This window comes from Bos indicus x Bos taurus, chromosome 1, assembly GCF_003369695.1.
Source record: "Bos indicus x Bos taurus breed Angus x Brahman F1 hybrid chromosome 1, Bos_hybrid_MaternalHap_v2.0, whole genome shotgun sequence".
Taxonomy (NCBI): domain Eukaryota; kingdom Metazoa; phylum Chordata; class Mammalia; order Artiodactyla; family Bovidae; genus Bos; species Bos indicus x Bos taurus.
Genome location: NC_040076.1, coordinates 126206767 through 126229143, shown reverse-complemented (window position 1 = coordinate 126229143; position 22377 = coordinate 126206767). Strand labels below are relative to the sequence as shown.

Genomic DNA, 22377 nt, shown 5'->3' with positions numbered 1-22377 from the left:
CCTCAATCAGACAAATATTCTGCACTCCCTGTCCTAGCATGGATGATCATCAGGTGCCTCGCACTGCTCTGAAGAAGATGCAATACAATCTCTATATGTAGTCTATAACCTCTTAGTCTTTTAGGATAAAGTATACAGAAGGAAATTCTCACAGATATTAAAATAATGCTCGTTTAAAACTCTAGTTTGAAAATATGGTAATTTTAGGGATTTAAAACTACCCTGGATCTAATTCTATCTAATTCTTTTTCACCAGATTCTACATTATCCACACTTTTATTTTGTTTTGTTTTGTCTTATGTTTTCTGGGCTATGATGCATGGCATGAGGGATATTAGTTTCCTGGTCAGGGATCAAACCCATGCCCCTTGCACTGCAAGTGGGGAGTTTTAACCACTGGACTGCCAAGGGAGTCCCCATCCAAACTTTTAAATTTGGGGTTTCTTGTAACTGATTGCTTGAGTATGGAATAGACTAGAAGGAGGAGAAATTTTTATTTTTAGAAAGAGAAAATATTTAGTGGAGAGATTTAGAGGAGTATTAAAAGGACTAATTCCACCTCCCCACCTGCAAAAGGAATTTTGTTTATATTGTTTATATAATACTACACCTGGAAACAGTTTTTAAAAGTCTTTGCAACAATATGCTAAAATTAGAGACAATATCACAGATCTTTCAATTAAATACAAAATTAAATATTATAAAATCAAGCCTTTTACTGAGTTCACTTTTTAGTTAGGCAAAGTAACCAACATCCCACACCACAACAATTAACCAAAAGAAAGTCTGATTTAAAAAAAAAATGTTAATGAAACTTATAAACAACTGAAAAATATTGGTGTAGTATATACCTTAACATTACTTTTCTAATTCTCAGTGGTATACCTCCTGTAAGTAAAGAATGCCAATTTACTGATCTATTTTCCCCCACTGAGAAATGGCTATTTTTGGTCATGATAAAGTAACCATAGGTCTTATGTAAAAGTTCTATAATAAACTTGCCAACTCAGTTTCCACAGAGATGGAGTTCTGAGCAGAAGCCAGGAGAATTTGCTCTTCCCTCTTGTGGAATTCATGCCAGATCAAAACACAACTTCCGGGATTTCCCTGATGGCCCAGTGGTGTGGACTGTGCTCCCAATGCAGGGGGCACAGGTTCAGCCCTGGTTGGAGAACTAAGATCCTTCATGCAACATGGTGCAGCCAAAAATAAAAATGAAATAAAACACTGTTTTAAAAAAAAACACACACTGTAACAAAGCTTGATAATCATTAAAGAAAAAACACAACTTCTCAGCCCTGGAAAGTACCTTCCCCGCCTTAGTTCTGTTCAGTGCTCACAGTTTCAGGTAAGGGAATGGCAGATATAATATTAATTGTGAGTAAGAAGAGGGAAGGGGCTTCCCAGGTGGATCAGCAATAAAGAATATGCCTGCAATGCAGCAAACACTGATACGCGAGTTCAATCCCTGGGGTGGGAAGATCCTGTGGGGGAGGAAATGGCAACCCATTCCAGTATTCTTGCCAAAATAATCCCATGGACTGAGGAGCCTAATGGGCTACGGTACATGGGCTACAAAAGAGTCAGACATGAATGAGTAACTAAACAACAAGAAAAGGGAAATGTTTGTAATTGCAATTAACTTAAAAAAAAAAATACCTGCAATCCACTAAAAGATGGAACAAAATAAACTCCTTCAGAATCTTCCAAGCTTTGGGCCATTTTTTCAGTTTCAGCAGCATCTGTGAACAGATCTGCAAAAACAAAAACAAACAACAACCGAAAAAAAAAAAAAAAACCCTAAAACAAAACGAAGAGGTTGGGGAGGGACAACAGAATTATGCTACATGACTATCATTCACCTGCATCAACATTTACTACAAATATTATGTGAAAGGTTGCTCACTTAAAAGGGTCAACAAAAAGGCAAGCAGCTCTAGTGTTAAGTGGGTTCTCCCACTGCAAAGGTTTACAGCCCACGGAAGGAGTAAGAGAAATAGAGGACCCTCATAGATGGGCTTTGCATGAGCAGGCCTTAGTTTCTCATTTAAATATATTTGGGCTGATCAAAAATCAATTCTATGTGTTTTTTGGCATTAAAAAAAAAATTCTCCTAAAGATAACACTCATTCTAGGTCAGCTACTATAACGACTAGAACAGTCAACCATATTAACCTATAACAACTAAGAGAGTCAACTGAAAGACTATTCTATCTAATGAGTTCTATAAAGGGCTGGTGATACATATACTAAAAGTCAATCTTTATAAAACAAACAAAAATAAATCAAGATCTAATTTAGTATACCTTTTTACTGAAGTATATAAGAAGATGAACATAGGAAGACAAACAGATCCTAAGTATACAGCTAGAAGAATTTTCAGTGTGGATACACTCAGGAAGCCAACACCAAGACCAAGATACCAATTGCTTTTGTTCAAGTGTGAGCTTCCTTCATTTTGTTACAAGCAGCTGTGCTTCACTCATTCTCATAGCTGTATCATATTCCATTCTCACCAAACACAATTCATTCAACTGCTCTACAGCTGATATATATATAGGTAGTTTCCAGTTTTTGGCTAATTTAAACAGGCCACTTTAAATACATGTGTATCTTCCTTTTGGTAAGAATATGTACATATTTCTGGTTGTTATAAACCAAGGGATGGAATTGCGAGTCCTAGGATTTTCATATTTACACTAGCTTTAGCAGACATTGCCAAATCATTTTCCAAAGTGGGTTTTTTTTTTAAACCAATTTAAGGCTTCCCTGGTGACTCAGAGGTTAAAGCGTATGCCTGCAATGCGGGAGGACCTGGGTTCAATCCCTGGATCAGGAAGATCCCCTGGAGAAGGAAATGGCAACTCACTCCAGTATTCTTGCCTGGAGAATCCCATCGGCAGAGGAGCCTGGTGGGCTACAGTCCATGGGGTCCCAAAGAGTGAGACACGACTGAGCGACCTCACTTTCACTTTAAGGCTCCTTCAGCCATATGAGAGTTCCAGTTACTCTATATTCTTACTAACAATTGATACTGTCTGTGGTTTTCATTTTCACTATTAGCTGGAATTGCACAATAGCTTGATTTCTTACTTCTCTGTTAACTAATGAAATATTTTTCACTGGCCATTTGGATACATTTGTTTGTAAAGTGACTCCTGAATGAGCATGTGAGAATGACAGCATAGATTATATGAAAAGGATCAGGACTTGGTCATAATAAATATTGTCGGCCTTACACAGTAATAATGAAAAATTTATTAAAGACAAGAAGATTAAGGAACATTTATGATAAAACTACAATGCAGGAGATGCATGTTCAATCCCTGGGTTGAGAAGATCCCCTGGAGAAGGAAATGGCAACCCACTCCAGTATTTTTGACTAGGAAAACCCATGCACAGAGGACCTGGTGGGCTATGGTCCATGGGGCCGCAAAGAGTCGGACATGACTGAGCATGCATGCACGTGTGATAAAACATTAATATGGACTGCTCAATAATTATTGCAAATTTTACTCAAAATGACAGTTATTTAGATCCATAGGTTACGTTCATTTGTTCAAAATGTCCAGGTAACACTTCAAAAACTAATATATTAAGAAGAAAATACTGCTCTTAAAATCTATATATTTAAGAAATCACGTCCAAATGTCTAACTTTTAAAATCAAGATGTGGAAACTATACTAAATGGCTGGTTTGAGGGAAGATTTTGGTAACAGACAAGGAAACAGGGGAAAAAAATCTAGTTTGTTCACATTCTTTACTGGTTATTCTGTTCTTGCTTGAGGAATTTCTCTAAATCATCTTCTACTTGAACTGTTCTCATATGAGCTTCTTGACGGCAAGTCTTTAGGAGTGAACAGACTTCACTCAGTCTCTCCCACTGAACGCAACCAAGAAGCCCGGATGGAATCCTGGATGGATTACAGCAGAGCTATCTGAGGACGCAAAAGAATAAGCAGGCAGTCCAGCCAGGAGACTGTGACTACCACCAAACCGGCAGTGAGTTTCCTCTTTTTTCTTTTCTCTGATATCTCCTGTCCTAGAGCCAGGGACAGCGTGAAACCTGAAACTTGGGTCTGCACACTGGCAGAAATCATGAAGAGCTTCTGAGGAAGCCCTCTCTTTCTGATTTGAGGAGGAGGAGGAGCCAGGCGTCTCCTACAGAACAGAGAGTGGGGAAATAATCCCCTTGTTCTTGTTTTTTGAATGCTTTTTCATTCTACCTGAATGAGAGAGAAAAAATATTGCATTTTCAAGTTTTTGCAAAAACAAATAGGAGAGATAAACCAAAAACTGATGAAGGGACTCTCTACAAGGGGTAGGAAGACAGGATGAAGGGATAGGAGAGGGAGTCAACTGCTCCTTTTATGAATTTTACTTAGAAATCACATTAAAATTCCACATTTTAAAAAAAGGCACTCAAAAAGGATGCAGCGGGGAAAACTAAAACTGAATGATAACAAAAACAAATAAACCTGATTCTTTTCAAATTAATAAACTCAGTGAAGGGAGAAGAAAAAGAATTAATCCAAGTGAACTTGAATAGCATGGTTTGACCATATACGCTTACTATAAAGAAAAAAAAACAATTCTGCAAACAATTTTGAATGCTGTATGTTGCAGTGGCATGGGTCTAGTAATTCAGATTCTTTGGTGTATATTTAAAGGTTGAGCAAATGAGTATATAATATTGTGTTGGGAACTAGGGTTCTCAATGTGGAAAAAGGGAGAGAAAAGGATAAAACTGGGACCCTTCTCTCGTACACACACATACATTTCTACATTTCTAGCTCTAGCCATTGTTGTTATATATTAAAAAATTTTTTTTTAATTTATGAAATTGGATACTTATTTATTTATTTTGGAGGGCTGCACCCCATTGCACGTGGCATCTTAATTCCCCAACCATGGATTGAACCCAGGTCTTCCCATAAAAGTGTGTCCTAACCACCGGACCACCAGAGAATTCCCTCAGTCATTGGTTTTAAATACCATTTCCTCCTAAAAGGAGGCAGGGCTCACTGGAAAACTTGATGGCAGATACAAAAAACACAAGATGAACTTATCACGTTGTGCCAGAAATTAAGAAAATGCTAAAAAACAGAATACAGATAGACATTTCTAAGACACGGAGGCCAGTCTGAGGAGATTTTCACTGACCAAATCTGGGACTATTGAGAATTAAAACAAATACATAAGAACTAGAAGAGTTATAACCTGCCGAATAAACTAAGAAACCATTAGTTTATATCAATAATAACAGGAAATGGAGGACTCTTCCTAATATAACAACAGAATGTTAACTAATAAACAGAGTGGAAAATGGAATTAGAAAACACCATTTTTTTGAGCCATCACAGTGAAGACTGATCCAGGTATGAAATACCAATGAAACCTGAATTTAGGGGGTGGGGGAAGTTTGGTGAAAAATGGGATATTACCTAATCGCAAATTATCTACCTACATATTACTTATGACAAAAAAAAAATAGTAATTATACAACAGAGAAATCAGAAAATATCTTATGCATGTGAAAAAAATTAACAGAATCAAAACAGGAATAAGGGACATTCTGCATTTCCAGGTATGTATCCTGAGAAAGACACATTATCACTTATTTATAATTTTAGCGCAAATACATTACCTAGATCTAGACATGAAAGGGCTTTCCAGGTGGCGGTAGGGGTAAAGAACCTGTCTGCCAATGCAGGAGACATAAGAGACATGGGTTTGATTCCAGGGTCAGGAAGATCCCCTGGAGGAAGGCATGGCGGGAGTGCCCATGGACAAACAAGCCTGGCAGGCTACAGTCCATGGGGTCGCAAAGACATGAAATACCCAAACTGAGGGACATTTCAGAAAATAACTGACGTTCTTCAAAAATATCAGTGGCATGAAGAACAAAGCAAAGCTGAGGAAACTGTTCTAGATTAAAGGAAATTACAAGCAATCCTGGGCTTCCCTGGTGGTTCAGACCCTAAAGAATCTGCCTGCAATGCAGGAGACACGTGTTCGATCCCCGGGTCAGGAAGATCCCCTGGAGAATGGAATGGCTACCCATTTCACTATTCTTGCCTGGAAAATTCCATGGACAAAGGAGCCTGGAGGGCTACAGTCCATGGAGTTGCAAAGAATCAGACACGACTGAGTGACTAACACACACACATGCATAAGCAATCCTGGACTGGATTCTGTAGTGGAAAAAATTGCCATGAACGACAGGATTGGGACATATGACAAAACTGGAATGTAGATTGTAAATCTGATGAAAGTACTGGACCCAGTGTTAAATTTTCTGAAGTTAATAATCCCACTTGAAGGATTCTTATTCTTGGGAAGATAGTATTTCTAAGAATATTAGGAAGAGGAGAATATTAGTAAGAAGATGTTCTTAGGAAATAACACAGTGAAATACTACAGGAAAAGGAGTAAGATACATGCAATCTATTACCAAAGAGCTGAGAAAATTATACAGATATTTATCTATTTTATAGCATATTGGGGATTTCGCTGGCGGCTCAATGGTAAAAAATGCGCCTGCCAATACCGGGTATGAGGATTTGATCCCTGGGTCAGGAGAAGCCCCTGGAGAAGGAAATGTCAACCCACTCCATTATTCTTGCCTGGAGAATTTCAAGGACAAAGGAACATGGCGGGCTACGGTCCATGGGGTCACAAAGAGTCAGACATGACTGAGCAACTAAACAACAACAAGAGCGTACTGGATGGAAAGATGAATGGGTGGATGACAGACAGATACGGCAGTCATGGCAAGATGTTGAAACACGGCAAATCTGGGATAAAGGGTATATGAGAATTTTTGTACTATTTTTACAATTTTGAAATTATTTCAAAACAAAAAGCTGAAACCGTTCTCATTGTCTCTTCTTCTCCTCTGTCTCTCCATATACGTATTTATACGTAACTCAGAGATGTTTAAAAGAAGAAAAAAAAATAAAAGAGATCAGTTTACCAATTAACTTTTTATTATTCTCTCTCAATTTCATGATTTGCATACCTTTGTCATTTTTGGCTTAGAAATTTAAAATGCTTCTCTTTATTTGCTTATTAATAAGCATTCATCATTTTCCTCCAAGTATTGTTTTTTTTATTTTCTTTTTTATAGAATTACAGCCATTTTTTTTACTTTCTGCTATTAAATTGTGTTTCAAATGCTTTCCTTGGCCCTATGCTACCTTAGAAAAGATATTTTCAAGTTTCCAGGTGGCTAAGTACCATTTAAATACTGTTTTTACTGTTCATTCTACTATTCTAACCGTATTACATAAAAAGCTGCGATGTTCCACTCTTGCTTTTACAAGTATGGCACTGAGAAAAGGATTTGGTGGTGGTGGCTGTTGTGTGTGTGTGTGTGTGAGAAAAGGGATTTACACAGACTTGAAACAAAAATATAAATGAAACAGAAAGAAGAACAAAAACCAGAAAACATGTATACTCTGTTGTCTATACTTGATCAACAATTTGCCCCACAAATGACACATCACAGAATTAAAAGCATCCGTGGGAAGCAAGAAAAAAAGAATAGCATTTTGAAGCATCCAACAGAAATACTACTTTCTTTTGTAGACCAAGCATGAACACACATGAAATCTTTAAGCCTAGTTTAATTAGGGGCTCTTGGTATTAAGATCAATTCAATCTCCTAAAAGGATATCAAAAACTATGTTCTTAATGTATGAAAACAAAGTATTTACATTACAGTAAGAAAACTTAAGTCAGTTTGGTATAAGAGCAGCTCAAATAAAATAGAACAAAGAGAAGTCTGGCCTGCTACCAGGACAAAATATATTTTTATTTGGAATCACTTTATTTGCATCCTTTGCCTTCTCCATTTTGAGACTTTCTGTTCTAGTTCTTTTGCGTAATTTCTTCAGACAGATCTACTGCAAGGCCAAGACATGTGCCTTCTGCACTTAATCTGAATGTCTTAGTCGGACCCTGGAAAACTGGCTCACTGTTCTTTTTTCTCTGTAACATGGAGATGTAGTTCCACTTTTCAAACTTTGCAACTAACTTCCATGCTGATCTGATTCTCTCCTCTTTAGAAACAAACCTTTCTATCGTGACTCTTTTCTTTATTCTTGAGATTCACACAATTCATCTCCCTAAGACTGTCTTAGTTCGTACCTTTTTTAACTTGGTAAAGCCATTTCACTCTGAAACTTAGGTCTTTCTTCAGCTCAGGAAAGTTTATTTTCAATTCTCTCTTCAATTTTTACATTTTCATAATTCTGTTTCCATAATTCCATTTTCATATTCCAGAAAAGAGACTATTATTGGTCACATATTTTTTTCCTCTGATCTTTCCTCTATCAATATGTATCTCACATTTAGTTTGTTGTAGTTTATCGAACTTGGTCACCCTCCTTCAAGGGGCTGTGTATCCTTAAATATTTTGTGCTCTCTTTCAGGTCAGGCTTGTTGGGGCTGGCAGGCAGTGAAAGGTAAGGGAATGGACACCCTTGGCTCTGGGGTTTCTCAAACTATGAGAAAGATTAGGCCTCTCCCTTCAGCCTGGAGGAGGAGTAATCAGACAAATCAGTACCAGGATCCATCTCTACTAGGCTCTCCTGGGGTGATCAAGCCCAGCGCTTGCTTCTCCACAGCTGAGGGGATCTGCTCTTGGCTCGGCCGGCTCAATCCATAGTGAACATCTATAGCGTCCTCAACAGCCTCTAGTATGTTCACCAGTAAGACTCTGTTGGTGCCCTCTACAGACCCTGTGTCTGCAGAGTCTCCTCGACAGCTCAAGGCTTCCTTTACGCCAGCTGCAGCCATATTTACCTTACTGTTTGTCGTCCCAGCAGGAAGCAAGAGGGATGCAAGACCATAAACAAAGACACTAGTCACTAGTAATGACATACAACCATTCACCACCACCTAATTAGTTGCTAGAGGAGAGAATGTTTATCTCATCTTCTCTAATGAGAGAGGCTATTCTCTCTCTTGGGAAGATACCCAGAGAGAAGAAATCAGTTTTACTTTATTTCTAGTAAACAAGAGTCCTGGGTAACTTTCAGTGTATGCTCAGAGTCTGATGGGGATTGCCTGGAGCAGGCAGATGTGGCATGTAGCAATTAAAAATGAAACTGCTAGGGAAAAGATGTCTCCTGATCCACATCACTGGAGGACAAGAGAGATGGGAACTGTCTCAGCTGTAGAAAAGAAATAGTGCATTCTTTCAGTTCCTTAAATGGCCCGCGCTCCTCTCTCCTCAGGGCCTTCTTCGCTGGTCCTCTCTGCTTGGGCTGCTCCTTGACCAGCTGCCTCCCCCATTTGTCCAATCACTCTTGTTAATCCTTCAGGGCTCAGCTGAAATATCACTTCTTTAAAGAAGCCTTCTGAGTCTCCATACCAGACAAAGCCCTCCCTTTAGAAAAGGATCATTGATTCTATTTATACTTCTCCTTCCTGGTATTTAACACTATTTTTTGGTTGTTTTTCCCCAATTATGCATTTAACACACACCTTTCCTGCTAGACTATGACCTTCATGAGGCAGGAAGTATCTGTCTTACTCCCACGTGTCTCCTAGCATGGAGTTCCGGGCTTGTACTTAGCACTCAATTACCTGTTAAGCGAAGAAAAGCTGGAAGACATAAACATATTTCTAAGATTGAGATACCAAAAGAGAACACAGAGTGAAGGGGAGCAGAGATGGACCAGAGGAAAAGGAAAAAGAGATGATCCCACAGGGACTCAAATGGGGCCGTTAACATAGGGAGTAAGGGGGAGAAGTGAGAGAGAACTGGCCTGTGTAAAAAGATTAAGAAAATAAATCTAAAAAATGAAGATGGAACTGGCTTAGAAGAGCTTTTACACCTAAGCCTGAAGTGTTCAACCCAGAAAAGGGGTAGAAGGAACCCACCATTCAGAGTGGAAAAAATCTAGAACATCACACAAAGACACAAAGGCTCAGAATACACATCTCCAAGGAAATGACCAGGTTAATTAAGCTCTGATACACTGCGTTTCTCCTGAATATAATTCAGTTATTTTTTTCTGAATTAATTAATTGTAATTAATAATCATATAATTATTTACATATATTTATATTGTATTGTATTATATATTGTTATAATTCATTTTACATCATTAATTATAATTAATAATTAATATAATTCCATTATTAATTCACAGATATTACAGTGAATTCTCAGAATAGAAAGAGATATATTAAAATAAAGGTCAACTTTTTGCATGAATTTCAGACAGGTATATACCAGTAATTTAATAAATATCACTGCGTAGTTCTGTTAATAATAAAAATTTTAAAGTAAATAATTCAACTCTGAATTCTCTCTCTCTTCAATCAGTCCAATGGTTTATTTCCTGCCAGAGATGGGACTGGCCTTTGGGGGGCTCCTTATGCCTCCACTGGAAACACATCACTTTTCTAGGTCAGGGCCATTTAGTTCCATCTCCCAGAAAATAGTCTTCATCATTTGAGAGTCACAGTGACTGAGCCTCAAGCCAGCAAAGCAGTGGAAATGATTTCCACTGGCAATGTGCACATGCTGTCGTAAGGAACTAGGGAATGATTTTCTTTTTAAATGAGGCATGTGAAGTCATTCTGCTTTTCCTTTGCATCTTTTAGGAAGGAGCAAAATTAATACAAGGAACAACTAAAGAAGAAAAAATATTGATATGTAACCTTTTTCGCTTGTTTTTTGGTCGCACTGTGCAGCTTGTGGGATCTTAGTTCCCCAACCAGGAATTGGATCCTCACCCTTGGCAGTGCGGGTGCAGAGGCTTGACTACTGCACCGCCAGGGAACTTCCCATATTTTCTATTTCTGATAATTCTGAGTTGACTTAAAAACACGTCCAAAAATTGAAAGTAGTACATTTAAAGAAGAGATTTTAAGTGATAAAAACTTTTCAAGTAAACATTTGCTTTTTGGTAGCAAATATCTTAAGCTTATAATGCAGGTTCAGGTTTATAGAGAAAGAGAAAGAAAGAAAGGAGGAAGCAGAGATTGGTGTTTTCCTCCAGACTGTATGTTTTCTGCCAACAGAACTATTTTTGTCTTTAAACAAAATCAGCTTAGTTCAAATCAGCAAAGTAAAAAGCCAGACCCTCTCAAAATGTAATCATCAGAGATAGCTATTGCTAATACTTAGGTATATAGCATTACATACTGCATGTATTAAATATGGTTATGTAATATACAGGCTGTTCATTGTTCACAATAGCCAAAAAGTAGAAACCACCCAGATGCCCATCAACTGATGAGTGGATAAACTGTGGCACATCCATATAATGGGAAATTATTCAGCAATAAAAAGAAATGAAGTAATGATACATGCTAAAATATGGGTGAGTGAAAGAAGCCAGTTAGACCACATATTGTTTGATTCCATCCATATGAAATTTCCAGAATACACAAATCTATTGATACAGAAAGTAGATTAACAGTAGCTTAGGGCTGGGGGAGTGGGGTGTGAAATGGGAAATCACCACCAATGGATACGGGAGTTTCTTTTAGGGAGAACAAAAAAATTCTAAATTTAGATTGTGGTGTAAAGATCAGACCTTGCGGTTGCCAAGAGGGAGCAGGGGAAAAGAGAGAGAAGGCTGGGAATTTGGAGTTGGTAGATGTAAGCTATTACATTTAGAATGGATAAACAACAAGGTCCTACTGTAGCACAGGGAACTAGACCCAATCTCCTGAGATAAACCACAATGGAAAAGAATATTAAAAGAAGAATGAATATATGTGTAAAATGAGGTCACTTTGCTGTGACTAGCCCAGAGACTGGCACAACAATGTAAATCAACCATACTTGAACCCCACCAGGCTGCTCTGTCCATGGGATTCTCCAGGCAAGAATATTGGAGTAGGTCGCCATTGCCTTCTCCAGGGGATTTCCCAACCCAGGGATCGAACCTACATCTCCTGCATTGGCAAGGGGATTCTTTACCACTGAGCCACCAGTATACTCCAATATAAAATAAAAATTAAAAAAAAAAACAACAAAAAAAGAGGCTGATGGAACCAGGGCCATACTCTTATGCATAACACTGCATAGCTCCTCCATAGTAGGTTTTCTCTCATACATGACTCTATTCATGACACTGAGAACATTATAAAGGCAATTTAAACTATTCTAAACAAAGAAATCAAAGACTTCTGAGCAGCCAGTGAAAAACAGGAGCATATTTTAAGTGGATGGAAGGAGAATAAAAGGAGGGCTCTCCAGGGAAAGCCAGGACAGGTCACAACTGGAAGGGAGAGCAGGTTTCTAGAGATCACTTAAGTCCAACTTTGCAGACTCAGAATTTTGATTAGACACAGTCACAGACCAACTAGACAGTGAAGAACAAAGATGAAAGACAATGAATGCATCACAAAATAGTGGCTCTATCCGTGGAATTCTCCAGGCAAGAATATTAGAGCAGGTGACCATTTCCTTCTCCAGGGGATCTTCCCAACCCAGGGATCAAACCTGGGTCTCTTGCATTGCAGGCAGATTCTTTACCATTTGAGCCATCAGGGAGGCCCAGATTTTCTTCTAGCATGTGTCATTTTATTTTGAGTTTCATTCAAACAATCCATTCACTCCCTGCTGATTAGCTTATGTGGTTGTCTTGAGTTAGGGCTGGCCTATCTACGAAAGCCATTTAGAAGATAACTTACCTAACTGCTGAGCCCACTCTATGGCAGTGCCTGTGTCTCCCGCATTGCTTTCAGCTAAGCACACCACTTCTTGCCCGATCTTCCACCCAATTAATGGATAAAAGCCTTAAAAACAAATAAACAATATAAGTCACATAATAAAGAGTGAATTCATTACAGAGGTGTCTGCAGTGGAGCAATCTGATTATCTCAAAAACTAGCAACATGCCTATGGGGTCAGACTGCCTGAGTTCAAATCCCCGCCCTGTCTCATTTTCTAGGTGTGGTTTTACAAGTTTCCAACTTCTTAGCTTCAGTTTCCTTGACTGTAAAACGGCCTACCTCAGAGAGCTCCTGTGAGAATAAACTGAGTTAATACAGAAAAAGAATTAGTGCCTGGCATAGAGTATGAAAAATAAATATTAGCTTTTATCAGCTACAAGCAATCTATGTCTCTAGAAACACAGAAACAATATTTTAATTGAGAAAGTAATGGTTATTACAAGATTTGTTTGTTAGAGAACTAACCATGTTATTACATTTATCTGCAGTTTCTAAATAAGGTTTCTAAACAGAAACAACGATCATTTTCCTTTTTTTTTCCCTTAATTTTTATAAAGATCATTTTTCTAGCTTTTGTTTTCCCAATTAAGGGGAAATGAAGAACAGTAGGCAGGATGAAAGACAGGAACAAGATTTTAAAATCCACCTCTAAGTAACCATGTTAAAGGAGCAGGGCTCAGACTAAAAGCCCCAAGCGCTCCCGAGTGTAGTTACACAATCTAAATTTCTTGGATTCTGCATTCCAGGATTTCTTCAATTTGGCAGAACAAATTCTTAGTAGTTGCTATTAAAATTCTAAATATACAGGACTTCCCACTCCAGTATTCTTGCCTAAAGAATTCCATGGACAGAAGAGCCTAGCGGGCTACAGTCCATAGGCTCACAAAGAGTCGGACATGACTGAGTAACTAACACACTCCCTGGTGGTCCAGTGGTTAAGACTCCATGCTTTCACCACAGGGGCTAGGGGTTCCACCCCTGGTCAGGGAACTATTAATAAGATCCCACATGCCATACTGTGAGCCAAAAAACAAATTAGAATGAAACCCTGAATACACATGCATCACTAGTTGAGAAGTACCAACCCCAAAAATATTCACAAAAAGAATAAATCCCAACACATGAAAGAAATTTTAGAGACCTAGAAAGATGGTTTAAATAAATATAACAAGTGTTAAAGGTAAATCTTTGAAAAGCTGACCAAAATATCCTAATCTTTCTGAATTTTTCCATAGAATCCTGGTTATTTCTTAGTGCTTTTAATTAAAAGAATAAAAGCAAGTGGGTATTGACTATCTCTAAGACGAATAATGAAAAATATTAGAGAATATCCTTAATATAAAATAGGAAAGTAGTGTCATAAAAGTTAAGTGAGTGAAAAAAAAATGATATTTCATTAACAAATAGGATAAATTCTAACTCCTTACCTCCAACACTCTGTTGAGGGTTATTTCCAGTATTAATATCTAAAAACGTCCCAGTTCCCATGGTTAACTTCACATCTCCTGTCTGAAAGCAGCATTCTCCAAACATGGCTGCTTGCTGGTCAGCGACCTGCCAAAACAAACAAATATAAGGTCTTTATGCCTTTAGCAGTGGTCCATTTCACTGTATCCCACTGTCTTACTCACTATAGTCTCATGGTTCAATACTTTCTTTCCTTTTTTTCTTTTTCCTTTAAACAAACTCCCTGGTGAGAACATAGCAACAACTATATAACAGGAGTCTCTCTAGGACCATAACATTATGTGGAAAACTAACATGTCTCGGGAATTTTTAGTGGGCAATCTACTTGACCACTTTGAAGAATCATAAGAATAATCTTAATAACAAAAGTCAGAATAAAATTTGTGCAGAAAAAAACAGCTAAGGTTCGTTATTTGCAACTTGCAAGCACCTTCATTCATTAGTCAAAATTACAGACCACACAAATTTCCCTTTTAAGAAGTAGTATAGGTGTGGCTCAGAGGTTAAATTGTCTGCCTGGAATGCGGGAGACCCAGGTTCGATCCCTGGGTCGGGAAGACTCCCTGGAGAAGGCAATGGCACCCCACTCCAGTACTCTTGCCTGGAGAATCCCATGGACGGAGGAGCCTGGTAGGCTACAGTCCATGGGGTTGCAAAGAGTAGGACACGACTGGGCGACTTCACTTTCACTTTCATAGGTGAATAAGTAGATGTAGGTTAAAACCATATATTTCCCAACCATACATTTTTGTTAAAAAGAAAAATTATAACTTCTTTTTTTTTTGGCCACAACACATGGCTTGTGGGATCTCAGTCCCCCGATCGGGAATTGAACTCTAGCCATGACAGTGAAAGTGTCAAATTCGAACTACCAGACCACCAGGGAACTCCCTATAACATTTGCTAATGTAATACATGTAGATATATTTAATATATATACACCACAATATTTTAAGAACCAAAACTCACCTGAAGAATGCTTTCTCACTAGTCAATAAGTTTTCTGCTGCTGCTGCTGCTGCTAAGTCACTTCAGTTGTGTCCGATTCTGTGCGACCCCAGAGATGGCAGCCTACCAGGCTCCCCCATCCCTGGGATTCTCCAGGCAAGAACACTGGAGTGGGTTGCCATTTCCTTCTCCAATGCATGAGACTGAAAAGTGAAAGTGAAGTCGCTCAGTTGTGTCCAATTCTTCGTGATCCCATGGACTGGAGCCCACCAGGCTCCTCCGTCCATGGGATTTTCCAAGCAAGAGTACTGGAGTGGGGTGCCATTGCCTTCTCCGAGTAAGTTTTCTAGTCATACCTTAATCTAAACCTGAGCCTACTCTGAGTTGAATAAGACTGATCTTCTCCAGGAATTTGTAATTTGAGAATTAAATTCCCGTCCCCTCACTTGACTCCTCCACCTACTGGAGTGATTGTCTATGTAGGGTCAGATGTTCTACACCTCCTCCTTAAGCTGTTACAGGAAATTAAAAGCAAGGCCTGAGTTTCTATAGTCAAGAAAGAAACCTCAGGGGCACTCCTGGTGGTCCAGTGGCTAAGACTCTGTGCTCGCAATGCAGGGGGCCTGGGTTTGATCCCTAGTCAGGAAACTAGATCCCACATGTTGCAACTAAGAGTTCACATGCCACAACTAAAGATCCTGCATGTATCAACTAAGACCTGGCACAGCCAAATTAAGTAACTAATTACTAAAAGGAAACAAAGAAACCTCAAAAACCAGAAACAGCTAATTTTTCACTCATCCACAGATTCTTTACTGTCTCAGTAGAGGAAGGATTTTATAAAATGTAAATGCACTTTAAAAAATAATAAAAAATAAAATGCAAATATTTGTCTTCTTTATTAATTGCCCTCTCACAGTTTCTTATATTAATATAAATTAAGCACTGGCCCTATCACTGCTTCCTGTCTCAGAGTATCAAATATAAACCACATATTACTCAGACTACAACATTTTCTAAAAATTTAGCATAGTACTTTTCTGAAAAACAACATATAGAGAAGTCAGAAAAAGTTATAAAGAATTTCCATGATAGAACACTAGCCCATTGGTCCCCTTTCCAGAAAACAGAGAATCCTTCTGATTATATTCAGGGCCCTTTAACTTAAAAACAAAAAACACACTCTATTCTGCTTGGACGTTTGTGTTTCTTAAACTAAACCTAACTATTCACAGATATTCATTTAGTTTATATACTATACAAGGAAAAATCCTCAAGTTTTCTACTTACCAAGGCCACTATTGGTATAGGCACACCAAATATCTCTTCATCCACTGATCCAAAATTGTGGCTTCAAATAAAATTGATTAAAAAGTAAGTTACAGCTCTAGAAATATTAATTCTAAAATTTAACATAGCCCCAAAAGTTATATAATGAACATACAAGCACCTTGGAGGTGTAATAGTGATAAAATAATTTTCCCCCCGAAGGCGAGGTGAATTCAGGGACAATTTTGCTGGTTTCTATATCTGATTTTCATTATTACCTCGTATCCTTCACAGGAGGCAGGAGAGAGAGCGGGATTGAAAGCAGGGAGGTAACGATCTTGCTCCAACACATCTGGGCATAAAAATATGTCATCAAAATCCTAGCTAAATTATACAAAAATTGGTGATTCAAAAAGAAGGGGAAAAAACTTTACCTCATATGGGTCAAAAAGTCCAGTTGTGCTGGCATTTGAAAAATCTGTGGCAAATTCAGAACCTAAATTTACATTGGAAATGATCTATTTATTATCAGGTAGTGTCAATCTACACTCATATCCTTATCAGTCTCAACCCTGCCTGCTCTCAAATTCATTCAAAATGTGCATTTCCAGTGCAAAGTCTCCAAAGCAATTTCCTGTTTAACGCTTTTAGGCACATTGTCAGCTCATGATTCCCAGTTTAAAGATGAGGAAAGGGGCTCAGAGAAGCAATGTGATTACCTACAGCTATATATACTCTAGGTACAGTTGCAAAGAAGCAGATTCAGTATTGAACTCAAGTCTTACCACTCTCAAACATAAGACTTTTCTCAGTCTTATGTTTGAGGTGTCATCACAATTTAAAAATCACTCTTGTCTTAGAAAATATCTGAAATTAATCTAGCTTTACAATAACAGGAAGTTATTAGGGTCCCAGAAAAAACAGGATGTCTGGGATATGGGGGAAAAAGTTTAAAACTTTCGCTTCTTTAAGATGAATGATTTCTATCAGTCAAATTCCAGTTACCTGAGCAGATCTATCAAATCACCTTTACCTTTTGTGAGCTTATGTAACAACCAGGTATCAACAGTCCCAAAGCAGCAATTTTCTTCTTCCACTGCCTTTTGCACCTTGAAAACACAACAGCACATGATCAGTTCAAAAGGGATAAACTGTTAAGTGCATGATCAAGTGCCAATCACTAAACACAGTATCATCCCATTTTTTATAAAAATTTATATACAGAGAAATAATTTCTAGAATTTACCCTCAACAATTCTAAGCAATTACTACAGAGTATGAAAGGCTTTAGTTTTACACTGAGCATGCTTATTTTTGTGATGAAGAAAAAGTGTATCTATTTCTTAGTTTACATATATGAATATGCCTAAATATAGAAAGTCTAAAGTGGGATATAGCACAATAAAGCTCACAGGTCAAATCAAAACAGTTGCTTGTTTCTGTATCACAAGTTAAGAATGCTTTTTTAATTTTATAATGGTTAAAAGAACAAAAAGAATACTTTGTAACACACGAAACGTGAAATTCAACTTTCCATTTCCTTTAAGTTTTACTGACCACAGAGAGCACAGCCACGCTCATTTCTTTCTGTATTATTTATGGCTACTTTCATGCTACACTGGCGGACTGGTTGCGAGGGAGTCCTCATGACCTCTGAAAGCCTAAATATTACTTACTTGGCATATCACAGAAGAAATCTGCCAAAGCAAAAAAAGAATCAAAACCTTCTTAAACTAGCTAACAGAGAAACTGCCAAGCTTGTAAAGCTATCGTTAACTTACTGGAAAACAATTCCCCAAATCCTACTTGGTCATCTCTCCAACTCTTATTTGTCCTTTAAGACTAGCGTTTCCTGGATATGCCCAACCCAGCATCCAAGGACATCTCTCATACAGTCACTATCTCACAACACCATTCATTCCCTAAGCTCCTTAAGAGCAGGAACTAGATTCCATTTATAACTCCAACACCTAGGGACATCCCTTATCCCTTTCAAATAACAGATGTTAAAAAAAAAAAAACTTGCTAAATGAGGTAAAAAAACAGCAAATGCACATATTTAAGAATGAATTATATTTTAATAGTAGAAGGGATCAATGAAAGAAGATGAATGGCATAAGTTTTAAAAAGAGAAGTCACCTGTAGATTTCTTATAACAAGTATTTTGAAGAGTCAGGTGTTATATCACTTAAATATGGAGTGTGTACATACATGCATGCTAAGCCGCTTCAGTCGTGTCCAACTCTTTGCAATCCCTTGGACTGTAGCCCCCCAGGTTCTTCTGTCCATGGGATTCTCCAGGCAAGAATATGGAGTGGGATGCCATGCCCTCCTTCAGGGGATCTTCCAGACTCAGTGACTGAACCTGTACCTCCTGTGACTCCTACACTGCAGGTGGATTCTTTACCGCTGAGCCACTGAGGAAACCCTAAATATGGAATACTTTAAGTAAAATAATGATATTTGAAACTTTCTAAATTTAGAAATTGTGATTCTCTAATTTGTTTCAAATTAGACAAAGGTTCATCTGCATCTTTCTTTTTTTGCCATGCCATGTGTCATGATCCTAGTTCCCTGACCAGGGACTGAATCTGTGCCCCTGGCATTGGGAGTGCAGTGTTAACCACTGGACCAAAAGGCAGGTCCCCAAAGGTTAATCTGTATTTCAGCAAGTAGCAACAATGCCCACCAGGTAGTAAACTCACCTGTTCATTTAAAAACTACTTCAGGGCCAGCCCCTCTGATAGGCAGTAGGTCCTCATTAGGTTAGCGAGGGAGAGAGTAGTCAGGGCTTCCTAACGCAGGAGGACCAAGAGCAATCCTCTTCACATTGGGTTAAGACTCCAAATGACTCTACTCTAGGAGTAGGGGTAAACTAAAAGCTTCTTACAGGAACTCCATCTCAGCTTTGAATCATTTCAATCAAGCTGGATTTAGAAGAGGCAGAGGAATCAGAGATCAAATTGCCAACATCTGCTGGATCACAGAAAAAGCAAGAGAATTCCAGAAAAATATATACTTATGCTTCATTGACTATGCTAAAGCCTTTGACTGTGTGGATCACGACAAACTGTGGAAAATTCTTAAAGAGATGAGAATACCAGACCACCTTATCTGCTTCCTGAGAAACCTGTGTGCAGGTCAATAAGCAACAGTTAGAACCAGATGTGAAACAATGGACTGCTTTAAAATTGGGAAGGGAGTATGTCAAAGCTGTATATTGTCACCCTGCAATCAAACCAGTCAATCCTAAAGGAAATCAACCCTGATATTCATCAGAAGGACTGATGCCGAAGCTAAAGCTCCAATACTTCGGCCACCTGATGCAAAGAGCTGATTCACTGGCAAAGACCCTGATGCTGGGAAAGACTGAAGGCAGGAGGAAAAGGGGCAACAGAGGCTGAGATAGTTGGATGGCATCACCTACTCAATGGACATGAGTGTGAGCAAACTCTGGGAGATGGTAAAGGACAGGGAAGCCTGGTGTACTGCGGCCCATGGCATCACAAGGAGTCAGACATGACTTAGTGACTGAATAACAACAACAAAGTAATCAGGCATATGAGGAAACAAGAGAACATTGTGGCGGGGGTGGCTGGTGAGGGTGGGAAAGAGAAAGAGACAATCCATAGGAGTTACAAATACTAGCCATGGATTTTAAAATAACATGCTGATTTGAGGCATGGGGGTGGAAAGAAATTCTAAAACTTAAAAACGAAGAACTTAATGCTTGGGTTTTAATAACAGTGTATTAGAAACAAAGAGATAATAAAAGAGTTGGAAGACCAGTTAGATGAAAATACCCAAAATAAGGCCCATAGAGACCAAAGAATGGAAAATATGTAATAAAGAGTGGGAGTCAAAAAGGATTTAGTCAAAAGATCCAACATACATGTAAGCAGATTTTCAGGAGAATGGAGCAGAAATTTATACTTGAAGATAATAGTTGATATTATCAGTTTTCCAAATCAACAAGATATCAAGCAATGAATTTAAAACTTCCTACAAGGCCCAAGCTTACCAGGTGGCACTAGTGGTAAAGGATCTGTCTGTCAATGCAGGAGATGTAAGAGACATGAGTTCAAGCCCTGGGTTGGGAAGATCCCTTGGAGAAGGGAATGGCAACCCACTTCAGTAGTCTTGCCTGGAGAATCCCATGGACAGGAGCCTGGCGGGCTATAGTCCATGGGGTCCCACATGGTCGGATATGACTGAAGCAACTTAGTGTGCATGCATGCATGAGGCCCAAGCAGGATGTCACACTGAGATAAGTGCAGAAAATGTGCTTGATCAAGCCAACATCCATACATAACAAAATATCTTAGCAAACAGGAAAAGGAGAGTATTTCCTTAAATTTGATAAAGAATATCTAAAGAAAACCTATCATAGATTCATACTAAATGGTGAAATGTCGAAAGCTTTTGTTTCAAGATCAGGATGAGAAAAGGATCTTTGCAGTCATCCTTTCTAGTCAATATATATCCTGCAGGTCTTTATCAACATAAAGAATAAGAAATAAAAGTAGAGTCATATTTCTGTATCACATGTTATTAGGGAATTATAAATTAAACCAATGAGATACTACTTCACAACTATTGTGTTAGTCACTCAGTCATGTCCAACCCTTTGCGACCCCATAGACTGTGAAAGTGAAAGTGAATTCTCTCAGTCGTGTCCGACTCTTTGTTGCCCCATGGATTGTAGCCTACCAGGCTTCTCTGTCCATGGAATTCTCCAGGCAAGAGTGCTGGAGTGGGTTGCCATTTCCTTCTCCAGGGGATCTTCCCAACCCAGGGATTGAACCCAGGCCTCCCACATTGCAGGCAGATGCTTTACCATCTATGCCAACAGGGAAGCCCATGGACTGTAGCCCACCAGATTCCTCTGTCATGGGATTCTCCAGGAAAGAGTAGTGGAGTGGGTTGCCATTTCCTTCTCCACTTCACAACCTCACAACTATTAGAAGAGCTAAAATCCAAAGTACTGACATCAAATGTTAGCAAGGATACGAAGCAACTCCCATTCATCGTTGGGATGAATGCAAAATGGTAGATCCACTTCAGAAGACAATTTGGCAGTTTCTTAACAAATTTAAAACATACTCTTACCTTATCATCCAGCAATTGCATACCTAGGTATTTACCCAAATGAGGTGAAAATTTATGTTCATATAAAATCTGCACAGTGAAACCACTGTGAATGATACTGTAATTGTAGATATACCACATTAATAATACTTTATAATAATGTGTCACTATTGATTAATCAATTGTAACAAATGCAGCATATTAATAACAGGAAAACTGTACTGGGGAAATATGGAAACTCTGTACTTTCTGCTCAAGGTTTCTGTAAACCTAAAACTCCTCTAATATTAAAATGTACTAATTTCTTAATGGACAAATGATTTATTTAGCTTGCATATATCTTCTTGAGTCAGTCTGGGTAGTTTGTGCAATTTCTAAGAAATTTCCCCTTTTATTTAAGTTATCTAATTTGCTGGCATACGCTTGTTCATAGTATTGTCTAATGCTTTTAACTTCAGTGAAGCTGGAATTAATATTAACTTTTTCATTCATAATTTTAGTTATCTGGATCTTCTTTTTGTTTTTTCTTTTTCTTTGTCAGTCTAGCTAATCTTTTCAAACCCACTTTTGATTCTGTTGATTTTTTCAACTGTTTTTCTATTCTTTATTTCAACAGTTTTCACTCTAGTCTTTATATTACTTTCCTTCTGCTTGTCTGGGTTTTCAGTTTGCTCATTTTTTCCCCCAGTGTCTTAAGATAGAATATTAGATTTGTTTTAACATAGTCTCTCTATATAATATAGTCTTAATCTATATTTCCTTGTAAACACTATTCTTGGTACATCACATTTTGGTATACTATGTTTTCATTCATTTTCATTCATCTCAAAATATGTTCTAATATCTCATGAGATTTCTTTTTTCAACCGATTATTTAAAATGCTTTGTTTAATTTCCAC

General features: G+C 38.2%; 1 protein-coding gene across 3 annotated transcripts in view; it reads right to left on the bottom strand.

The window, feature by feature from the left end:
- GK5 (glycerol kinase 5) overlaps positions 1 to 22377 on the bottom strand; it is a 79825-nt gene that overhangs the window by 13060 nt on the left and 44388 nt on the right. For all 3 annotated transcript variants that reach the window (XM_027544415.1, XM_027544423.1, XM_027544432.1), the window contains 7 exons: positions 17424 to 17499; positions 16825 to 16886; positions 16669 to 16742; positions 16412 to 16472; positions 14134 to 14260; positions 12665 to 12769; positions 1660 to 1754 (listed from right to left, as the gene is read on the bottom strand). In XM_027544415.1, the coding sequence (XP_027400216.1) occupies positions 1660 to 1754; positions 12665 to 12769; positions 14134 to 14260; positions 16412 to 16472; positions 16669 to 16742; positions 16825 to 16886; positions 17424 to 17499 (600 nt within the window). The remainder of the gene's footprint in view (positions 1 to 1659; positions 1755 to 12664; positions 12770 to 14133; positions 14261 to 16411; positions 16473 to 16668; positions 16743 to 16824; positions 16887 to 17423; positions 17500 to 22377) is intronic.